Source organism: Panthera onca, chromosome E3 (assembly GCF_046562875.1).
Source record: "Panthera onca isolate mPanOnc1 chromosome E3, mPanOnc1 haplotype 2, whole genome shotgun sequence".
In the NCBI taxonomy this organism is placed as follows: Eukaryota; Metazoa; Chordata; class Mammalia; order Carnivora; family Felidae; genus Panthera; species Panthera onca.
This window is the reverse complement of record NC_138354.1, coordinates 15,270,742-15,290,916: the sequence shown is the minus strand read 5'-3', so window position 1 is coordinate 15,290,916 and position 20,175 is coordinate 15,270,742. Positions and strand designations below refer to the sequence as shown.

The 20,175-nt window shown below is 40.2% G+C and overlaps 1 protein-coding gene across 2 annotated transcripts in view; it reads left to right on the top strand.

Moving 5' to 3' along the window:
* Window positions 1–20,175, top strand: part of LOC132689408 (S-adenosyl-L-methionine-dependent tRNA 4-demethylwyosine synthase TYW1) — a 212,766-nt gene that overhangs the window by 93,660 nt on the left and 98,931 nt on the right. For both annotated transcript variants that reach the window (XM_078440106.1, XM_078440107.1), the window contains exons 11-12: window positions 6,292–6,401; window positions 17,501–17,678. In XM_078440106.1, the coding sequence (XP_078296232.1) occupies window positions 6,292–6,401; window positions 17,501–17,678 (288 nt within the window). The remainder of the gene's footprint in view (window positions 1–6,291; window positions 6,402–17,500; window positions 17,679–20,175) is intronic.

Here is a 20,175-nt window from a genome sequence, read left to right as displayed (position 1 = left end):
TTAATGGAATTCCATATATATTTTGGTTATTGACCCTTATCTGATATATAGTTTGTAAATATCTTTGTCTATTTCTTAGGTTATCTGTTCACTCTGTTGTGTTTTGGGTTTTTTGTTTTTTTGTGTTTTTTTTTGGCCTGAATGTGCTTTGTAGTTTGGTTTAAGGCAAATGAACTTGAGCTGTTCCCGTAAATTTTTTGATGCGCTCTTTTTGCTCTGGTAGAAGATAAATAGCAAATAAATTTCAAGAACAAAATCTTAAAGACTTGATTAGGTAGTGTGGTGTGTGGGGATGTTATCAATCAAATGCAATTGAAATTGGTAGAAGTTTAATGATATTTGTGAGATCAAAAAAGGAGAGAGGGAATAAATACTATTAACTAATGAAAGAGGATAAATAATTATTGATGCTGCAAAGATTGAAGACAGTAGACAGTAAAGTATTAATATTTGAAAATTTGAAAAATAATCAAATTCCTTGTAAATTTATTTATTTATTTAAAAAAATCTACAGAGTTTATTCAGATTTCATCAGTTTTAAATGCACGCATTTGTGTGGTGGGAGTACGTATGTATGTATTCCTATACAATTCTATCATATTTTTGAATTGTGTGTCCATCACCACAATCAAAATACAGACTTTTTCCATCACCAAAAGTCTCCTTCTTGCTACCCCTACTCCCTTGCCCTCCACATTCCTAGTCCCTGGAAATCACTGGCCGGTTCCCAATTTCTAAATTCCTTGTAAATTTAGATTTTCAAAAGTAATTCAGGAAGAATGTCATTCTGAGCAGTTCTGTAATCACTGTAGAGTAATGTAATCGGTAGTTACAAACCGTATCAAAAAGAAACCAGACCTAGATGGTTTTATAAGTAAGTTCTAAGCAAATACTCAAGGAAAAGAAATTCTCCAGAAAGCAAAGAAAAAGGGAACACTCATAGACTAATTTTAAGAAACCAGTGTAACTGGAGTGCCTGGGTGGCTCAGTCGGTTAAGTGTCTGACTTTGGCTTAGGTCTTGAACTCACGGTTTATGGGTTCGAGCCCTGCTGTCAGGCTGTGTGCTGACAGCTCAGAGCCTGGAGCCTGCTTCAGATTTGGCGTCTTCCTCTCTCTCTGCCCCTCCCCCGCTAGTGCTCTGTCTCTCAAAAAATAAAATAAACGTTAAAGAAAATTAAAAAACAAAACAAAACACTAGCGTAACCTTGATAGCGACCCAGAGAACAGCATTAAAAACAAATATTGCGGTGCAGTTTCATTCATTAGTATGGGTGTAAAATCCTAAACAATATATTAAAACACTGAGTCCAGCATTGAAAAACAAGAGATCGTGGTCAAGATGGGTTTAATTTTTGCAAATATAATTTTTTCTTTTTTAAAATTGAAGTATACTATACAGTGTTATATTAGTTGAACGTGTACAATATGATTCAATAATTCTGTACATTACTCGGTGCTCATCAAGATAGGTTTTTTGTTTTTGTTTTTGCTATTATGGCTGGTTGTGTTGTAATGAGTACTCTGCTGTATAAAATGTTTTTGGATTTTTACTATGTATTTTAGACCCAGATCATATCAATTTATACTTCAGCATGTGAATATGATGCTTCTTTCCCTGTGTTTCCAACGTTTCGTGTTTTAAGGAAGGAAAACTGTTTCTTATGTGGCAGGTTGCAAAGGTTGTTTGGAAAGTTCTGGTGTCCGTTCATTTACCTTCCAGTAGTGTTAATATCTTAACATGGGACATGGGACAGTTATCACAAGCAAGAAATTCACATTTCTTGCTAATTAAAATATATGTAACACTATTAATTAAACTGGAGACTGTTGAGATTTTGCCAGTTTTTCCATTACTGCTCTTTTTCTATTCCAGGGTCCGGTCTTGCATCCCACATTGCATTTAGTTGTTATGTGTCCTTAGTCTTTTCCAGTCTGTGACCGTTTCTTAGTTCTCCTTGTTTTTATGGCTTTAACACTTTTGAAAAATCCTGGTCAAGTATTTTGTAGAAGGTTCCTCAATTTGTATTTGGTTTATTTTCATAATGAGAATGAAATTATGTATATTTTTGTGTGAAGCAATGTGTTCTCAGTATATCAGTCCTACCAGAAGGTATATGCTATCAGTTTGTCTTATTACTGATGATGTTCAAGGTATGCATGGAAATTGTTTTTTTTTGTTTGTTTGTTTGTTTTGTTTTTTGTTTTGGCTTTTGGATATCCAACTGTTGTAGCAACATTTATTGAAAGGATTATCCTTTCTCCCTTAAATTGCCTTTGCACCTTTATAAAAAGATCAGTTCACAATAATATAAGTTGGGTATATTTCTGGATTCATTTGTCCCTTTGATCTATGTGTCTTTCTTTGGCCAATACCACACATTCTAGTATATAATAAAGACAGTTGATTTTTGTATATTGACCATGCATCTTATGCACTTGCTAGGCTCTCTTACTAGTTCTCATTAGTTCCAGTATATTTTTTGTAGATTCTTTTGAAGTTTTATGTAGACAAACATGTCATTTGTGAAGAGAGAGTTTACTCCTTATTCTGGCTTCATTTCACTACTAGGATTTACATGCTATATAGGAGTGGTCAGAAAGGATATTTTTACAGTGTTTCAGATCTTAAGAGGAAAGCATTCATTCTTTTACTGTTAAGTTTGATGTTAGCTATGAGGGTTTTTTTGGATCCCCTTCATGAGATTAAAGAGATTCTGTTTTTTATTTTTAGTTTGCTGAGAGTTTTTGTCATTAATGGATGTTGCATTTTATTCAGATAATCATTTTTTCTTCACTTTGTTAAAATGGTGAATCAGAGGGGTGCCTGGGTGACTCAGTTGGTTAAGTGTTCAACTGTTTTTGTTTTTTTTTAATTTATGCATTTATTTTGAGAGAGAGAGAGAGAGAGAGAGAGACAGCACGAGTGTGGGAGGGTCAGAGAGAGAGGGAGAGAGAGAGAGAACCCCAAGCAAGCTCCCCACTGTCAGCACGGAGCCTGACATGGGGCTTGAATTCATGAAACCGCAAGATCATGACCTGAGCCGAAAGCAAGAGTCGGACGGACGTTTAACCTCCTGAGCCACCCGGGTGCCCCATGTGTCTGACTCTTGATCTCAGCTCAGGTCTTGATCTCAGGGTTGTGAGTTCAAGCCTTGTGTTGGGCTCCATGCTGGACATGAAGCCTACTGAAAAAAAAAAAAAAAAAAAAAAAGGAAATTGGTGAACTAAAGTGATTGATTTTTGCATATTGAACCAGTCTGTGTTTCTGGGATAAACGGTACTTGCTTGTGACACATTATCCTTTTTATGTGTTGCTGAATTTGATTTGCTCAGGGTTTTTGTTTGTTTGTTTTGTTTTTTTAGGTTTCTGTGTCTCTGTTCATGGAGGGTATTGGTCTGTAGTTTCCTTGTAATGTCTTCATCTGTTTTTTTGTTGTTGTTGTATTAGAGTAATTCTGGCTTCATATAATTTTTCTTTTCCTTTTTTTAAAAAAATGTTTATTTAGAGAGAGAGAGAGAGAAAGCAAGCAGGGGAGGGGCAGAGGGAGAGAGAGAATCCTAAGCAGGGTGCACACCATCAGTGCAGTGGCCTCATATAGACTCATCTGATAATCTCTCTTCACTGATGCTTTAAACCATTTATATTGAAAGTGACTATTGGTATGGTTTGATTAAAATCTACATCTTGCTGTTATCTATTCTGTTTTTTATTTTTCTACCTGCTGTCATGTTAATTGAGCATTTTAAATGATTTTATGTTAAGAAAAAATTTTTTTAATGTTTTTATTTATTTTTGTGACAGAGAGAGACAGAGCATGAGCAGGAGAGGGGCAGAGAGAGAGGGAGACACAGAATCGGAAGCAGGCTCCAGGCTCTGAGCTGTCAGCACAGAGCCCGATGCGGGGCTCGAACCCACAGACTGTGAGATTATGACCTGAGCTGAAGTCGGACGCTTAACTGACTGAGCCACCCAGGCGCCCCAAATGATTTTATGTTTAATCTTGGCTTATTATTTATGTATTTTAAAAATATTTTAGAGATTTCCCTAAGGGTTACAATGTACATCTTTAATTAATCAGAGTCTACCATCAAGTAATATACCCCTTCATATGTAGTGTAAGGATTTGACAACGGTATATTCCCTATTCCTCTTTACTACCCTTTGCTATTGTTGGCATAGTAAGTGTTACATAAGTTGTAAACGCATAGTACATTGCTATTCTTTTTTACTTACACTGTCAGTTATTTTTAGAGCAGTTAAAGGTAAAAAAGGTAAATATGATTTTCCCCTTTCCCCCCCTTTCCAGTGCTCATTATTTCTTTGTATAGTTTCAGGTTTCTATCTAGTATTTGTTTCTTTAGTGTAAACAATTCCCTTTAACATACCTTGTGATGTAGGTTTTCTGACAAGGAAGTCTCTCAGATTTTGTGTGCAAAAGCCTTTATTTTCCATTTCTGAAAGATACTCTGAGTTTAGAATTCTGGTCCATGAGTTTTGTTTCCTTTTTTTTTAAGCATGCTTCTCAGGTGTCATTATAATTTCAGCTGGCTTTTGTTTTCTGATGAGTTGTCAGATGTAATTTTTAATCTTTTGTTCTTAGGTTATGTGTCTTTTTAGGCTGTCTTTTTTTTTTTTTTTTTTTTAAATATCCTGGGGATGCCTGGGTGGCTCAATTGGTTAAGCATCCCACCCTTGGTTCGGTCCAGGTCATGATCTCTGGGTTCATGAGTTTGAGGTCTGCGAGAGGGCTCTGCAACGATAGGGCAGAGCCTGTTTGGGATTCTCCCTCTCCCTCTCTCTCTCTGCCCCTCCCCTGCTCATGCGTGCGTGCTCTCTCTCTCTCTCTTAAAATAAATAAATAAAATAAATGCATCCTGGTTGTTCTGAGAGCTGCTTGGATCTGTGGTTGTTTTTCACTACCTGTGAAAAATTGTTAGTGGTCATTTTTCTACTATTTCTTCTGCTTTGTTATCTCTGTTTTCCTTCTGGGATTCCAAGTATGTGTATTTTGGAGGTATTGTGTTGTCCCACAGCTCTCAGATGCTGTGTCCCCCCCCCCCTTTTTTTTTCCCCCACTTAAAAAAGAAAACTTTGTGTTTTAGGTGGCTTATTTGCATTGGTCTCCAAGTTTTTTTACTCTCTCCTCAGCTGTTACAAGTTACTGCTGAACTGGTCGAAGGCCTGTTTTTCATATTTAGCATTTCTCTTTGGTGGTTGTGTTATAATTTCCATCTCTCTGCTGAATTTACCCATCTGATCTTGCACATCGCCCACCTTTTCTATTAGGGCTTTTAACATATTAATCATAGTTTTTTAAAATTCCCTGTCAAATAGTTTCACCACTTGGGTCAAGAGTTTGGTTCAGCCAATTGCTTTGTCTATGGGGAATGTGTTGTTTTCTTGTTTTTTGTATTCTTTTTTTTTTTCTGTTTTGTTTTTGTTTAAAGTTGGACTTCTTATGTAGTACTTAAGAGATGAGGTGCATTTTTTTGTGTGTTTGAAAATCAGTACACCTTTCCTTTCTGCTAGGCCTTTACTTTTTGGAGTTTAGGTTAATCTAGTCAGGAGTTGGGCTTGAGTTGAGATTCACTGTTTCTGTGCTTCCCTTCAGTGTACCACAGGTTTAAAATTCCTCAAGGCGATCCTTGTGTGTAGCATGGGGGCTGGTTTGACAGGTGTTTTTCCTTTATATTTTTTAATGTTTATTTTTGAGAAGAGGGAGAGAGAGGGAAGACCTGTGGGGGAGGGGCAGAGAGAGGGAGACAGAATCTAAAGCAGGCTCCGTGCTGTCAGTGCAGAGCCCGATGTGGGGCTTGAACGCACGAACCATGAGATCACGACCTGAGCTGCAGTCGGACGTTCAACCGACTGAGCCACCCAGGCGCCCCGACAGGTTTTTTTCTTAATGTCTGATCCATCCTAAGCTGTAGGTGTTTCCACTGTGTTGCCTCTCAGGGAGGGTCAGTCACTGTGATTGTGCAACTCTTCCAGCAATATTCTATCAGTCGTTAATGGATGCCTGTTAACCTGGTGGTGGGTGGCTGGGAGAAAAGGTTGCACATTTCGTATTGTTCTGATTAAATCCTCAGTCTTAGCTAGGCACTTCTCTGCCATCTCACCCTCTCTGCTAGATGTCATGACTTAGAATAAGCTGGAAAACACTGCTATAAATAGCTGAGCTCCTAGGGGGAAACCAACTCTAATTTTGTGGTTTTATGGACTATGGCATAGTAGATGACTGAGGTGTTATTACAGAGAGTCCTTTAGAACTTTTGCCTCTCGTTCTCAGGCACCACACCAACCCAGTGGGCACTGAATGGCGGTGGAAGATGGACCAGCCTGAAATGATCTTAAAGGAAGCCATTGAAAACCATCAGAGCATGATTAAGCAGTTTAAAGGTATTTATCTACCTTTTACAAAGGAATGCTAATTAGTGCGAATTAAATTGGCAGCCGAATTGCCTCTTTCACAGGACTTTGACCCCACTGGCAAATTTTCATACGGGGAAGTGAAAACTTTATAGAAATACTGTATACATTTTGGCTTTTTTCGTTTTTACTGACAACTCTTACATCCCATATGATGGAAGAACTAAAAAAACGTAATTCAGAGCTTAGCAATTGCAAATATGATGCACGAGGCCTGTAAGTTTTGCCTGGGAGTGTATTATCACCCACCCTGAACACTTTTGATATTGTTCTGTCTCAGTAAGCACAAAGCAGCCTCAGAATGGATTGAAAAGTCGAGGTCATTGGAAAAATCTTAAATAATATCAGTGATATAGTATTAGTTATATAAATGCCTTATAAAAAAGGAGGGATACTATTAATAAAAATTCCCTCCACCTGATCCATAGTGATGTAAAAATTCTGCCCCCCAGTTTCTGAATTTCCTGCTTCAGTTCTGTTTCATACTTAAAGGTATATGATTTTACTGGAGGTTTCTGGTTCTCAGGCTTTAGTGTACATCGGAATCGTCTAGAAGTCTTGTTAAAACACAAACTCCTGGTTTCCTTTTCCAGAGATTGTTCAGTAGATGTGAGGTGGGGCCCAGGCATGTGCGTTTCTGCAGCTTTCCAGGTGGTGTCGGTGCTGTCGAGCTGGGGACCGCTTCTCGAGGCCCAGTGCTGTGACAGAGGTGGTGGACTCGCAAAGTGTTGGCTTGGTGAGGTGATAGCTGCATATACTGAACTGAAATTTGTTAGGTTCCCTGTTAAATCTACGTGCTCGTCTCCACCTACCACTTACAAGTCCTCCTGTCCTGTCCTTTCCTTTGCTGTGCAGTAATAAAAAATGAATTTTAACCAAGGTGTTGATAAAGACCCTCTTGTGGTGCTAGCTTCATGTGTGGGAGTCTTTCTAAACCCCAGTAATAAGCATTTTGAAGATCAGGCGATTCTTTTCTTTTACGTGAAGAAACTTGTTGTGTCAGGTCACTGCTCCTTGAGATTATATTACAGTACTTCTAATAAGTGCTGTTTTCTTTTTTAGCACACCAAGCAATTCTTCAGTTCTCAGTAGACACTGACTGGGTGTCCTATAAATTTAATTTGGTTCTAACACTGTCTGGAGGTCGCATCAGGCCCTTCAGGGTCAGGGTAAGACTGTAAGACTGTAAGACTGCCCCACATCAGACCCCAATCTCAAGTCCTGGTTGTTACCTGTGCTTCTGACTGGCAGTAAATTGGAGGTTCCCACTCCCTGTTCTTTGGATTTGATTAATTTATTGGGGTGGCTCACAGAACTCAGAAACATTCACTTCCATTTACCAGTTTATTGTAAAGGGTATTTTAGAGGATTCAGACGGACAGCTAGAGGAAGAGGTGACATAAGGCAAAGTCCACAAACCTCCTAAGCGCTGGAGCTTCTGTCCGAGTAGAACTGGAGCGCATCATCGCCCTGGCACTTGGATGCACTCACTAACCTGGAAGCTCATCAGCTCTTGTTGTTCACGAGTTTTTCTAGAGCTTCATACCCTGCCCCCTTTCCCCTCCCAAGAGGTCTGTGGTGTGGTTGAAAATTCCAGCCCTCTAATCACTTGGGCTCTCCGGTGACCAGCCCTGTCCTGAGGCTATTTAAGGGCCCTAAGTCACCTCATTAGTGTAAACTCGGGTGTGCTCAAAGGGGCTCCTGATGAAAGACAAGAGCCGCTACTTTCCATCAGGAAATCCCAAGGGTTTTAGGAGCTTTCTGCCAGGAACCAGGGCCAAAGACCAAATGTATTGCTTATTATACATCAGTACTTATTACTGTTCTTATTTTCGTATGAGAAATTGAGAAAAGTAATGCAAATCATGATTAAGATCAATAGTAATTTATTAAGGATAAACAGTCAATGATTATGCCTTTATTTTATTTTTTATGAATTTTCTATGCAGAGTGGACCCATGTGTGTTTGCGGGTGTCGGTGTATGTACTGACTTATTTTTGTACATCTGCAAAGATGATCATAAATACTTAAATTTGCATCTTGGCTTTAGTCTCAAGCACTTTTTATTTTTTTTAACAAATTACTTTCCCTTGTTTGGATAAAGCAATGTCTTTTATCAGTGTTTAGGAAAATTAAATGAAGCTGGTGAAGAACTAAGTCTTCACATCTGGTATCGGACCAATAACAGTCGTTGATTTAATGAGTATTGATTATTGATCTCCAAACCATATGCCTTCTTAAAAAATTTCAAGGTGAAGTCTTGTTTTCTTTTGGATCATGTATTAGAGTTCTCCAGAGAAACAGTCACCAGGATTGTGTGTGTGTGTGTGTGTGTGTGTGTGTGTGTGTGTTTGTGTGTGTGTATGGTTGTGTGTGCAGTGATTGAGAATGAGAGATTGATTTGGGGAACAGGCTCACCTGATTGTGTAGGTTTGGGGTAAACTAGCAGGCTGGAAACTCAGGGAAAATTGCAGTTCAAATTCAAAGGCAGTCTGCTGGCAGAATCCTTTCTTGCTTGGGCAGAGTCAGTTTCTGTTCTATTAAAGCCTTCAGCTGACTGGATGAGGATCATCCACCTTCTAGAGGGCAATCTGCTCTTATACAAAGTCCACTGATTTCAATGTTAATCTCATCCAAAAGACAGCTTCACAGAAACATCCAGAATAATATTTGACCAAATATCTGGGCACTGTGGTTCAGCCAAGTTGACAGATAAAATTAATCATCACAGATCATAACATCAGAAGCTGACACATGCCAGTAATTTATCTTTCGATTCTAGTAAGTTTTATTTTAGTGCCTAAAGAGCCAATTGTACCTTTCAGTAATGGGACGATGACCGTGAGGACGTGTTTCCCAGACATCTGGCAATCTCCCTGAGTGAGCTGTGTCCCAGGCAGTTTGTGTGGGGAGGAAGCAGCCCTAAGGACGAGGCATTCATTCTTTCATTCTGAGATGTCCTTGATGCAGGATGACAATTTGAGTTTTGATAGTAATTTTTCTGACAGGAACATTTTTGCAAATTCACTTTAAATGGAGATAAGTAATGAATAAATCATAGGGCTGACTTTATTCATGTTAATAACATGTTAGGTGAACTCAGAGAGCACATGTTCTTTATTGTCTGCCTTGCTGGTCGGAAGGGCTCGTCCTGTGTAGGCCGGTGTATCTGATCAGTTACCTTGTACTTACCTGCATATCCTGTAATCAGTAGGCATCTCAAATTGGCTTGTCTTCACGTTCCCATGGGGGTAAGAAACAAGAGTTTTAAAAAATGTATATTATCTTGTAGGGGGAAGATAGAGAATGGATTGCAGAGAGAGAATAGACCGTATCTGTGGACCAGTGAGTCCTGAATAGGGGTTTCAATGCCTACGGGGGAAGGGATGGTACCTATGTTACCACGACAGCAGAACAGCTATTCACATAATCAAAAATAAATTTTCTACAAAGGTTTTCAGATTGGAGCTGGTTGACGTTTGTACGCTGACACTGTTCAGAGCGCCAAAGCAGTTTTTCTTTAAAGTAGTAGTAGCAGTAGAAAATGGATTTATATTTGAAGGTGGGGTGGGTGTAGAAAGGCTGACACATGAGCATAAAGGAGGTCTCATTTGTTAAATTTTATGTTGTCACAAAGAGCGAGAGCTCTCTTCATCACCAGTTTTAGGATTGTGGTAACTCTTTGTTGATGCTTTTTATTTCATTCCAAGCTTAACTAAGACATTGGCTTCTCTGAAAATCTGTCTTACTGCTATAATAATGCAAAAAATTTTTTTTGAAGTTTATTTTTATTTTTGAGAGAGAGCATGCACAGGGTAGGTAGGGGCAGAGAGAGAGAGAGGGAGAGAATCCTAAGCAGGCTCAGCACTGTCAGTGCAGAGCCCGATGTGGAGCTCAAACTCGTGAACCGTCAGATCATGACCTGAGCCGAAAGCAAGAGTCGTTCATCGAACCAACTGAGCCACTCAGGTGGCCCTTATTGCTACAATAATTACCGTACACCTGGCTCTGATACTATAGTATTATAAAAGGGGGTGGGGGGAAAGCCCTAAACGTTAAAGGATCAAATACATACTTTGTGAGAATCCAGAGCTCTTCTAGAAAACGGCTGGTGGTCTGTAGCCCTCGACAGACAAACATGTTAATTGTATTCTTTTAAAAAAATCACATAACTTGGGCAAAATAATGGAATTTTAGTGTTTCAGAATATTGGGTATGTTTTCTCTTTTCTTGGCTCTCAGCAGCAAGTAATCTAAACCATTCAAATTCACGGTTGTTTATTTTATTGTAGACATTCATCAGGCAGTGAGATTTTAATTTATAACTTCACTCAGTGGTTATAGTCTAAAGTTTTCTTTTTTTATGAAGCCGAATTCCTCCTGCAGTGAGTGAAATCTCTGTGTTCTAGTTTTCATTCATCCCTAGGGGAGAGGGTGTAAATAAAACCGGTCCCCTTCCTTTCTGAATAGTGAGCCTCAGAGAAAGGATGGTGAGGTTCACACAAGTCACACTACCGCTTCTGAACCCCGTACCCGGGTGCGGTCGTGACGTGGGCCCTGAGTTTGGACTCTACAGATGCAGATACATAACTCTAGATTTCATCTTAGCCCCTGGTGGAGTCTGTTGTCTCTCTTCCCCAAATCTGCACTCCTCAGTAGGGATTGGTCTGGAGAGATGGCTTACCCCGCGTGATGTAATTACTCACTTTCCGAGGCCCTTCAGGAAAGTTCCCCTTTCTTTTCTTCCAAACCCAGATTAGAGTTTCCCTGTTGGAGCGCCGGTGCTATTACCCTGTGCCCCCTTGTGGCTTGCAAAGAGCAAAACAAAATAAGAAACCAAAGGAATTAGGGTATTAGCGGTTTCCTTAGTTGGAATTTGGGTTACATTTTACTATAGGAAAGAATTTTATATTTAATTAGGTAACATTGAAATAGATTTATTAGTACTGTAGTTTTAAGTATATTGCAGATTAATTTGGTGTTTGGGGAGTTTGAATGGTAACTTAATCTTCATTTTAATAATGCTGTATCTGTGGGAATACACATTTCAGGCTTAAACAGAAATGCTTTAGGAACATTTAAAGACAATTTTCAAAGAATTAAAGCCATTCTTAGTTGGTTATATCCTGCATATCCTGACCGCATCCTGTATTTAGATAAGGTTTACTCTTAACTCATTAATCATTTCCCTTATTCCGGCTTGGAATCCTTTGTTTTTTAGTGTGCTTTTCTAGCCCATGGTGAATACCTGCCTTCTCCCATGGGTCTGGTTCAGTCATTTTATGATTTTATTTTTGTGGAGGATGAGACTTGCTGTGTGGTTGCTTATTCCCTCGGGGTGTCAAGCTTTAGCTGAGTGGCCAGCCTTGAACAGATTTTGAAGATATTCTGAGTTTTTAAATGCTTCCCTTTTGTGCTTCTGTTCTCAGTTCCGAGGGCAATCATTGTCTTTTCAGTTTTTTAATTGAATCATTAAAATATCTTTCTTTTCATGACCTTCATTAGCTTTCCCTTTATACACATGCAAAATTAAGTTTATATTGATTACAAGTGGGTCAGAATTTCAGTGCAGCTCAGCATCTTTTCAGAATGCTGCCTGTCCCCCTCTAAATACTACCGTGGCAGGAGAAATAGTTCCCGGAGAGTGGGGTGGAGGTTTTCTTAGCTCAGTTTCCCAACAGTTCAGCAGTTGGGTGAGTGCACACTCTTTGTCAGGAACGTCCTCAGTCCTGAAGGTGCAAAGATGGAAAAGACATTATTTGTTCCCAGATATTTTTCATCTGTAGTTTAAAACTGAAGTAATGCCAAAGAAATAAAGGGTCTCCAACTGATGGTTTTCACAAATGAGGTATGTTAAAGTACACATCCAGAAGAAACGTGGGGGCGGTGAGGAACAGCATCACCTGCTAATTGTTTTCTCAAGGTTGTTTATCAGAAACCTCGCAGTGGAAGTGACAACAGCAAAGTAATCTATGACCTCCAAGCGGGGCGGGGTTGGGGGGGTTTCTTAGGAAGATCTTGGCCAGGAGCTATATTGTTACGAGAAGAAAGAAGAGAATGTTTTCTGATTGACCCACACTTTAAAATAGGCATAAATACTCTGTGCTGAGCAATGTATCATGTTTCTTTTTGTGTTACTTGGTTTTATTGCTATGACATGAGGATAACACTTCTGGCATCTTAAGTTTCTGCTTTGGCATCTTTGCGTGAGAGAAGGTATGCTTTGTAGTTAACCTGATGGCTGTAGTGATGGTCCGGGATCAGGAAGCTGTTCAGGATAAGAGAAATGTCAGAAACTTGCTAACGGGGGTGGGGGTGGGGGTGAGGAATCAGAACGACAAAGCACATTGTAGTAGTGAAGGGGCTAAGGTTAAGGGAAACAAGAGAATAGTGTGTATGTGTGTGTGGGGGGTGGGGGGAAGGAGACCCCGTGGGAAGTTATCTGTATAGAAGGTGTTACTGAAATGTAGCATCTGCTGTTCCCTGGACTATTTTCCTGCTCCAAAGCTTCTTTCCATTAGAAATTTAGAGGATGTCTTCTTTTCTGACCTAGTTCCTTGAGGACAGTGAAGGCAGGCGGGAAATTGTGTCCCTAAGGGCCTTGTTTCAGGAGAGATCACTATAATAGCCTCTGGCAGTGAGCACGAAATAGAAATGTGCTTTTATGAAGGAGAGAACCACGATTTTATGTCTTCTTCTCAATACCTTACTTTTGAGAAAATTAGGATAAGTTTTAAATCCCGGAATCATTACTCTTAGAAGATTTATCCACAGGGCTTTTTTTCTGTCTTAGTTTTTGCTGTTGTCATTGTGTAAATGGGCAAGTTGATGTTTTTAGTTCAGGCTCTCAGGGAAGATGACAGCTGGTTCCTTTGCTTTTACATCTTCCTCCTTCCCCAGCTGCTCCTTGGTCGTGTCCTCTGCCGACCCCTCTTGCTTTCTCTAGATACACAAGTGTCCTAGCACTCAGTTCTCTTCTCTGTCTACACTCACTGCCCTGGCAGGCTTGTTCAGGCCAGGAATGGAAATACCATATGTTTACCAAAATGTTTGTTTCTACCCAGTTCGTCCAAAATCCAAACTTGAATGTTGGACACTCATTCACACATGTAACATAAATTTCAAACCTTACCAGTCTGAAATTGAACACAGGTTATTCCCTCCCTGCAATACCTGTTACCCCCAAGGCTTTTTGTTTGTCTCCTTTGGTGGCGCTCTGTCACTCTGGCCAAAAGCTTTGTAGAAATCATTGACACCTCTCTTTGTCTCATATCCTGCATCCAATCCATTAGAAAGTCCTATTGATTAGATCTTCAAGATCTCTTCCCACACCCTCCACTGTCACCACAGCCTTGGAAGCCACCATCTTAGATTATACAATAGCCTCTGGCCAGATGAGCCTGTCTCTTTGCCCCTTTGTTCTCAGCATAGCACCCAGGGGGTTCTGTTTAGAGGGAGATTGAGGTTATGCCACTTTTCTCAAAACCCTGCAGTGACTACCCATGTTTCTCAGATTCCCTGGACATGTCAGCATGCTCCCACCATGGGGCCTTTGCTCTGCTGTCTGCTGCCTGGAGTGCCCTTTCCCTCTTTCTTCTCTGGGCCCCCTCCCTCATCTCCTTCAAGTCAGATCTCACCTTTTCAGTGAGCTTCTTCTCACCGCCCTTTGTATGAGACGGGCTACCTCTTTGGATCCCCAGTTTTCTTTACCCGGCTGTACCTTTTCTGTTCCATATGCTTATCACCTTCTAATGTACTAAAGATACGCATGTCCTATGTGGTAGCCCTTAGCCACATGTGGCCCTTTACATTTTAATTAGTGAAAATTAAATAAAATAAAAAATTTAGTTCATCAGTGACACCACACTACATTTTAAATGCTCAAGAGACATGTGGCTGGTGGCTGCTGTATTGGATTGAATAGACAGAACGTTTCCATCATCTCAGAACCTTTTCTTGGACCACAGTGGTATAGAATTCACAGATTTATTATGTTTAATGTTTATTCTGTGTCTCTCCCAATAATATAAGCTTCACAAAGGCAGAGGGTTTTCTCTAAATAGAGAAATTATTTATAAAACAATTTACTATAGAAAACTTGCCTCGAACACTATTTGGCACATAGTAGGTGATCAATAAATATATGTTGAATTGAGTGGAATTACCATTTTAATTAAGATACCTGAAAGATTGAATTTCTGTTGCAATTCAAAAAATAAATAATTATTATTGTAATAAAAATATTTGCAGCTAACATTTTTTTGAATGCTTCTGTGCTGGGCCTGGTACTGCACTAGGTATTTCAGTGAATTCTTACAAAAGCTCTGTGTGTGTGTGTGTGTGTGTGTGTGTGTGTGTGTGTGCAAAATCCCCACGTGTAGATCAGGGAATGGGAATAAAGAGGTTGAGTGGCTTGACCAAGGACACAAAGCAGCTTACTGGTAGAACCAGAATTTAGACCTGCTTCACGTGACATCCAGCAGTTAGGGCCTAGCCAGTGCTCAGTTATTCTGAGTTTCAGGTTAGTTTTGCAGTTCAGGTTAAATCTGCCCTTCTACTCTTCTGGTCATGAGAGGATTAAAATTAATGATATTTTTTATGAAAAGGAAATTGTATGCTTAATGCGGAGTTGTTTTGGCAACGTGGAATTGAGTCAAGGATCAGGTTTTATTTATTTATTTATTTATTTATTTATTTATTTAATGTTTGTTTATTTTTGAGACAGAGAGAGACTGAGCATGAACAGGGGAGGGGCAGAGAGAGAGGGAGACACAGAATCCGAAACAGGCTCCAGGCTCCGAGCTGCCAGCACAGAGCCCAACGTGGGGCTCGAACTCACGGACCGTGAGATCATGACCCGAGCCGAAGTCGGACGCTTAACCGACCAAGCCACCCAGGCACCCCAAGGATCAGGTTTTATTTAAAACCTTGATTCACTTGAGTTAAGATCTTCGATTTCAGTCACGTAAAAAACTATTCATTTAAAAATACTGATGTGAAATGTGAAGTACATTCTCAGAATTGCAGTGAGAGAGTGATCAAAGAAGATCTCACCTGCCACATTTATATTGTTCTGATTTTAGCTTGTATTGCGTTAGTTTGATCTCTCAGTATTTAGTTGCAGTTGCTTATTTCCACATAGATTGTGTGTGTGTGTGTGTGTGTGTGTGTGTCCCAAGCAGGCTCTGCACTGTCAGTGCAGAGCCTGATGTGGGGCTCGAACTCATGAATCCTGAGATCCTGCTGAGCCAAAATCAAGAGTTCAATGCTTAACCGACTGAGCCACCCAGGCACCCCTCATTTCCCTTTTTATATTCTTTCCAAGTCTTCCAGATTCTTAGATTGAGGGACTGTCAGGAGTGCCTTCTGCATTAGAAGTAAGAACAGTTTTTCCTCAACCCATGCTGTGCACTGGAATCAAATGGGGAGTGTTTAAAAAATGCTGGAGTCCCATCCTTCCCAGAGGTTTCGATTTAATTGGTTTGGGATACTACCTGGACATCGAGATTTTTAAAAGTACTCTGGGTAGTTCCAATGTCCAGTGAGGGTTGAAAACTGTCCCCAAACTTTTGTTTGGACATTGGAATCACCCGGGGAGCCTCAGAAGCTGCTGATGCCCGTGCTTCTCCCCCAGGGACTGTGATTTAGTTGGTCTGTGCTGGGGCCTGGGGTTTGGAAGTGTTAAGGTTTCCCAGGTGATTCCAATGTGCAAACACATTTGGGGAGCTCTGGTTTATGCAGTGATGTTCGACCTTGGCTGCACATGAGGATCACTTGAGGAAGTTTAAATCTCCTGTTATCCTGGCTTATACCCATCCCAATTAAATAGAATCTTTGGTGGTGGACCTAGTTTTTGACATTCCCGGTGATTCTAACATGTAGCCAAAGGTAAGAGCTTCAGGTTTATTTTTCTCTCCTATATACTTTTGGACCAACTCCATTTAGTTTCACAATGCAGAATACTTGAGGAACGAAGGGGGAAATGACTGGTTTAGAAGAGGCTTTTCCTTATACTGAGTTCATTCCCTTCACCCCCCATATTTTTGTGGTAAAATATACATAACACAAAATTTACCATTGCTGCCATTTTTTAAAATAATTTTTTAAATATTTATTTATATTTGAGAGAGAGACAGACAGAACGTGAATGGGGGAGGGGCAGAAAGAGATGGAGACAGAATCCGAAGTAGGCTCCAGGTTCTGAGCTGTCAGCACAGAGCCTGATGCAGGGCTCGAACACACGGAGCTGTGAGATCGTGACCTTGGCCGTGAGATGGTGACCTGAGCCGAAGTCGGACGCTTACCCGACTGGGCCACCCAGGTGCCCCTCATTGCAGCCATTTTTAAAGTGTATGCCTCAGTGTCATTAGGTACATTGTCAATATTGGGCAGCCGTCAGCAGTATCCATTTTCAGAACTTTGTCATCATCCCTAACAGAAGTTCTGTACCCAAGAAAAAATAACTCCTCGTTTCTCCCTCTTCCCAGCCTCTGATAACCTTCTACTTTCCGTCTCTCTGAATTAGCTTATTCTGGGTGCTTCAGATAAGTGGAAACATACAATATTTGCCCCTATGTGTTGGGCTTATTTCACTTAGCATAGATTCATCCATGTTGTCACCTGTCAGCATTGCAATTCTTTGCAAGGCTGAATAACTTTCCATTGCATGTTTATACTAAATTTTGTTTATCCACTTATCTGTTGATAAACATTTGAGCTCATTTCCTTAAACCAACATGAAAGAATACAGAGCTAAGCAAATTATGGAAAGTAATACGTTCTGCATTTCAGATAATTAGCTATCAAAGTTCATTTCACCTGCTTGTATTGATGTAGTTTAATTAGTATTAAGACGGAGGATGGGATTGCTGCTTTCTCTGATTTACTAATTCTGGTGTTTCTCCCTCCCAGCCCTTGTTTTGTATTATTTGAATAGTATCGCAAATGAATTTTCCTTCTCTAACCAAAGAGCCATTTAGAAAAATTAAAAATCTGTAATTAAGAAAAACAAAAGTGATAGCCTGTCTCTATGCCTTACTGAGCTTGTTCCTTTTCACTGTGTTCTCCAGGAGTCCCAGGTGTCAGAGAAGATCGTTTTGAAGAAGGGATGATGGTGAAGCACTGTGCCTTGTCCCTTGTGGGAGAACCCATCATGTACCCAGAAATCAACAGGTTTTTGAAATTACTCCATGAGTGTAAAATCTCCAGTTTCCTGGTCACAAATGCACAATTCCCTGTGGAAATCAGGTGAGACATCCAGCTTATTAAGATATTCTTGGATCTGTGTTTGACTGTGAAATGAAATAGGCAGTAATGTATTCAAAAGGGACTTATCGATTACTAGCTACATAACAAATGTTGGCATTTTGGGAACAGAGATGGTCCTACTCTTAAAAATTCATTCTATTAGGGAAGATAACGTTAGTAAAAAGAGTAGAGGCACAAATCAATTGCTGGGGAAGTTCAAAAGAGAATGCATTTTTTTTTTTTTTTTTCCAGATGGGAGAAACAGTAAAACTTCTCAGGGAAGCTATCATTTAATTGGGATCTTGAAGGTAGGAAGCTGTAATTTTTAATAAGAATCTCCCGAGAAAAATAGGAAGTTAGGGTATTTGTGACACCATTATGTAAATATAGTTCTGGACCACAGAGTGTGTGAAGGAGACTGGCAGCTGGAAACCAAGTTGAAAAGGTTGGGGGTAGATTGTAGAGGCTTTTAAGTGCTGTTCTTTGGAAAGATCTTGCTTCCTGCAGAGCAGTCTGCCAGCATGGTATAGAATGGGAGAGCCAAAAAAAAGCAGGCAACTAGATAGAGTGTTCTTTTAGGTAAGAGTCATAAAGATGAAAGTAGGACAGTGAGAATGAGGAGTCCTAAAAAAGATATTATTGAGACATAATAGATCAACTTGGCAAACTGCATGGCTCTGAGAGCCCAGCGTAGAAGAGGACCAAGTAACGACTGGGAAGGTTCTAGCTATGCTGATTGCTAGGATTAGGGGGCCCCAGAGCAGCAGACGATCACATAAGGAAGGAACAGGTTTTGTAGGTAAGATGATGAGTTGGTTTGGATGACTTAGAGGGAGCGCTTTCCAGATGATCATCTTCTGGGGCCTGGAAATGACCTGTTTTTGTATTCCGCTTGAACTATGCATATATTATAATATGGAAAACATTACATTTTATTTATTTACCTGTGTCTCCCCCATTAGACTGAGTTGCTTGAGACTGGTGCCCCGTGCTTATTTATCTTCATGTCACCAGTATAATGCCTGTAAGTTCTCAGTAGATGGCTGGTGAAATATTGGTGAAATTCCCACATAGGAATAGAAGACAATGAACTTTCAAAATTCAAAGTTGTTTTGTAAATGCTGACCTCTAAAGTACCACATGAAAAAAAAGAAAATAATCGTCAAATATAAAAAGATACTATTGGAGAGATGTCAGAGTCATGGCAGCCTGCCTTCTTCCTTTTTTCCCTTGCCTTCCATTTACAAGTAATGAGATATCCGTAACCAAACAAAAACACACCTCTGTGTAGCACACCAGGACACCCAAGAGATTCATTCACGTGTGTACCCAAAAGTGGGTAGATTGGGTGTTGGAGGAGGCTGTGGAGTGAGGGGAGTGGCAGCAGAGGCTGCAGGGACAGGTCTGATAGGGGGTGGGGACCACCCTACTGGCAGAGGATGTGGAGGCTGAAAGCATTTGCTACACAGCTGGGGAACCACTGCTGTCTCTGAGAGACCTTGGTGACTGGGGGAAAGGAAAGGGAAAGGAAGAAGGCAGACACAGAACTGGAGAGTTTCCTGCTGTCTGCCCCTGGGGATTTAGGCTAAAGGACTGCCCTGCAGCTCTGGGAACTCCCCACTTTAGGATCCTTTTACCTGGTCACGGGCACACCCACAGCCCCAGGTGCTAAGCACACACCTCCTTCCATTTTGCTGCCCCCGCCCCACCCCACCCTCTTTAAATGCACTGCTCTCCCCACCTTAGTGGGGGAGTCCTCTCTTGTAGGAGAAACCAAAAACTTGTGCTTTAGCACCACCTTCTGGAAGAGAAAAGGAAGACTCCCAATTACCAACCTGTCTAAATTATTAGACTCAAAGTAAAGGCTTGACCTAAGTAAGAAAGGTGTTTCCTACTTCAGATTCAGTGGCAGAGGCACTTATCATGAATCACTATGAAAAATCATGGTGATATGGTATCACAAAAGGAAAATGACAGTTTTCCAGAAACTGGGCCCCAAAACACAGACTATTCCAATCTAACTGATGACATAATTTACACTAGCTATTATGACAAAATTCAACAAGCTACAAGAAAACTTAGAAAGGCATGAATAGAAGGAGTACTTTACTGGGATACCTGGGTGGCTCAGTCGGTTAAGCGTACAACTCTTGATCTTAGCTCAGATTTGATCTCAGGGTTGTGAGTTCAAGCCCTGCTTTGGGCTCTGCACTGGATGTGAAGCCTACTTAAAAAAAAAAACGAGTACTTTACCAATGATGTTGAAATCCTAAGGAAGAACCAAACAAACTCTAGAGCCGAAGAACGCAATGAATGGCATGAAGAATGCATTTAGAAAGCACCAGCAACAGAGCAGATCAAATGGAAGAGCGAATCAGTGAGCTGGAAGAAAGGAATCTGGAAATGATTATTTTTATATTTACAGTCACTTATTTTCTTATCAAAATAACATTGACATTAATCTTTTTTTCTTTTTATATAATTTGTTATCAAGTTA